Raw genomic sequence first — 2,410 nt, 5'->3', positions numbered from 1 at the left:
AAAAAAAAAAACTTCTAGAAAAAAAACCCATGAGCTGTAAGCTCCTTATCATTGGTCTTGGTGATTTTTTTGGATTTGATACTAAAAGCAAAGGCAACAAAAGCAAAAATAAACACTTGGGACTACATGAAACTAAAAAGCTTCTGCACAACAAAGGAAATCATCAACAAAATGAAAAGACAATCTACTGAATGGGAGACAATATTTGCAAGTCATGTATCTGATAAGGGGTTAATACCTAAAATATATTAATAATTCATACAACTCCACATAAAAAACAACAAGCAAGCCAATTAAAAAATGGTCAGAGGATCTGATAGACAATTTTTCCAAAGACATACAGATGGCCAACAGGGACATGAAAAGGTGCTTAACTTCATTAATCACCAGGAAAATGCAGATCAAAACCACAATGAGATACCACCTCACACCTGTTATACAACAGCTATCATTAAAAAGACAAGAAATGCCGTGACTGGCTTGGCTCAGTGGATAGAGCGTCGGCCTGCGGACTGAAAGGTCCCAGGTTCGATTCCGGTCAAGGGCATGTACATGGGTTGTGGGCACATCCCCAGTGGGAGGTGTGCAGGAGGCAGCTGACCAATGTTTCTCTCTCATCGATGTTTCTAACTCTCTATCCCTCTCTCCTCCTCTCTGTAAAAAATCAATAAAGTATACTTTTTTAAAAAAATAAAAAGACAAGAGATAAATGTTGGCAAGGACGTGGAGAAAAAAGAACCCTTGCACAAGGTTGGCGGGAATGTAAATCAGTGTAGCCACTATGGAAAAGAGCATGGAGGTTGCTCAAAAAATGAAAACTAGAACTACCATGAGATCCAGCATGTCCACTTTTGGGTATCCAAAGGAAACAAAAACACTAACTCAAATAGATATATGCACCACTATATTCATTGTAGCATTATTTACAATAGCCAGTTGTCCACAGATGGATGAATGGATGAAGAAATTGTGGTATATATGTGCAATGAAAAATTATTCAGCAATAAAAAAAAGCCCAGCAGGTGTTGCTCAGTGGTTGGGTGTCCACCCATGAACCAGGTCAAGGGTCAATTCCTGATCAGGGCACATACCCAGGTTGCCCACTCGTCTCCAGTAGGGGGGTGTGCAGAAGGCAGTCGTATCAATGATTCTCTCTCATCTTAGATATTTCTATCCTCTCCCTCTCCCTTTCTCTCTCTGAATATCATTAAAAAACATAAAAAGGAATTCTACTGCCCTGGTCGGTTTGGCTCAATGGATAGAGCGTCAGCCTGCGGACTGAAAGGTCCCAGGTTGGAATCTGGTCAAGGGCACATGCCCAGGTTTCGGGCTGATCCCCAGTAGGGGGCGTGCAGGAGGCATCAATTAATGATTCTCATCATTGATGTTTCTATCTCTCTCTCCCTCTCCCTTCCTCTCTGAAATCAATAAAAAATATATTTTTTTAAAAAATTCTGCTATTTGGTACAACATGGCTGGACCGTTAGGGCACTCTGCTAAATTAAATCAGACAGAGCAAGACAAATATTGTATCACCTCATTTATGTGTGAAATTCCCCCTCCCCCAAATAGAGAACAGATTGGGGGAGGGGAGGGAAGAGTGCAGGTGAGTGAAATGGGTGAAGTTGGTCAAAAGGTACAAACTTTCAGTTATAATTCAAGGGACGTAAGGTACAGCATGGTGACTCTAGTTACTACTGAACTTCATATTGAAAATCGCTGAGAGGTCGTAAAAAGGTCTCATCACAAGAAAAAAATGTTGTAACTATGGTGACATGTTAACTAGACTCATTGGGGGGATCAAAATACATACAAATAGCAAATCATTATGCTGCACATCGGAAACTAATGGAATGCTAAATGTCAATTATAAAAGAACTGGTTACGTTTCTCACATAGGCATTGTGATGTGGGGTGATGGACTCTCTTTTCAGGACCATAACCTCTTGCTTTGGTGAAACGACGAAAGTCATCGGCATTAAAACTTCATGCTGGCTAAAGAACCTTCAAATTCTCTTTACTGGAATACCAAGAGCAAAACTGAATAGCAACAAGTGTTGTGTCTGCAAAGTAAACGACACTGTACGAGCCGACTCCAGGGGCGGAGATCCGGGAGGAAGAACGCGGGACGCCCACCAGGGGCTTCAGGTGGGCTTCATGGAAAGACCTGCCCGCGTTCACTGAAGGGCTGGCAGCGAACGCTCCACGCCACCATCCATTCTTCTTCTCTTCTCCCCTTTCGTAAATGTTAAGAAATCCCAAACGCATTAGCAGAAATCCGACGTTTTAAAATTTGCGGGCGAGGCAGTCTCAACTGCGGGTGGGAGGTGGAGGTAGGGGTGGGGGAAGGAATTGCAAAGGAGCGCCGCGCGGGGTGGCGGGGAGGAGGCGATGCTCCGAGGGCCCGGCA

General features: G+C 43.1%; 1 protein-coding gene across 1 annotated transcript in view; it reads right to left on the bottom strand.

The window, feature by feature from the left end:
• Positions 1 to 1,973, bottom strand: part of UGGT2 (UDP-glucose glycoprotein glucosyltransferase 2) — a 159,004-nt gene extending 157,031 nt beyond the window's left edge. The window contains exon 1 of the mRNA XM_015557528.1: positions 1,887 to 1,973. Coding sequence (XP_015413014.1) covers positions 1,887 to 1,973 — 87 coding nt within the window. The remainder of the gene's footprint in view (positions 1 to 1,886) is intronic.
• Positions 1,974 to 2,410: the final 437 nt, after the last annotated feature.

The sequence above is a fragment of the Myotis davidii genome, unplaced genomic scaffold (genome assembly GCF_000327345.1).
Source record: "Myotis davidii unplaced genomic scaffold, ASM32734v1 scaffold133, whole genome shotgun sequence".
Taxonomy (NCBI): domain Eukaryota; kingdom Metazoa; phylum Chordata; class Mammalia; order Chiroptera; family Vespertilionidae; genus Myotis; species Myotis davidii.
Note: the sequence above shows the minus strand (reverse complement) of the source record. Positions and strands in the feature narration are given on the sequence as shown.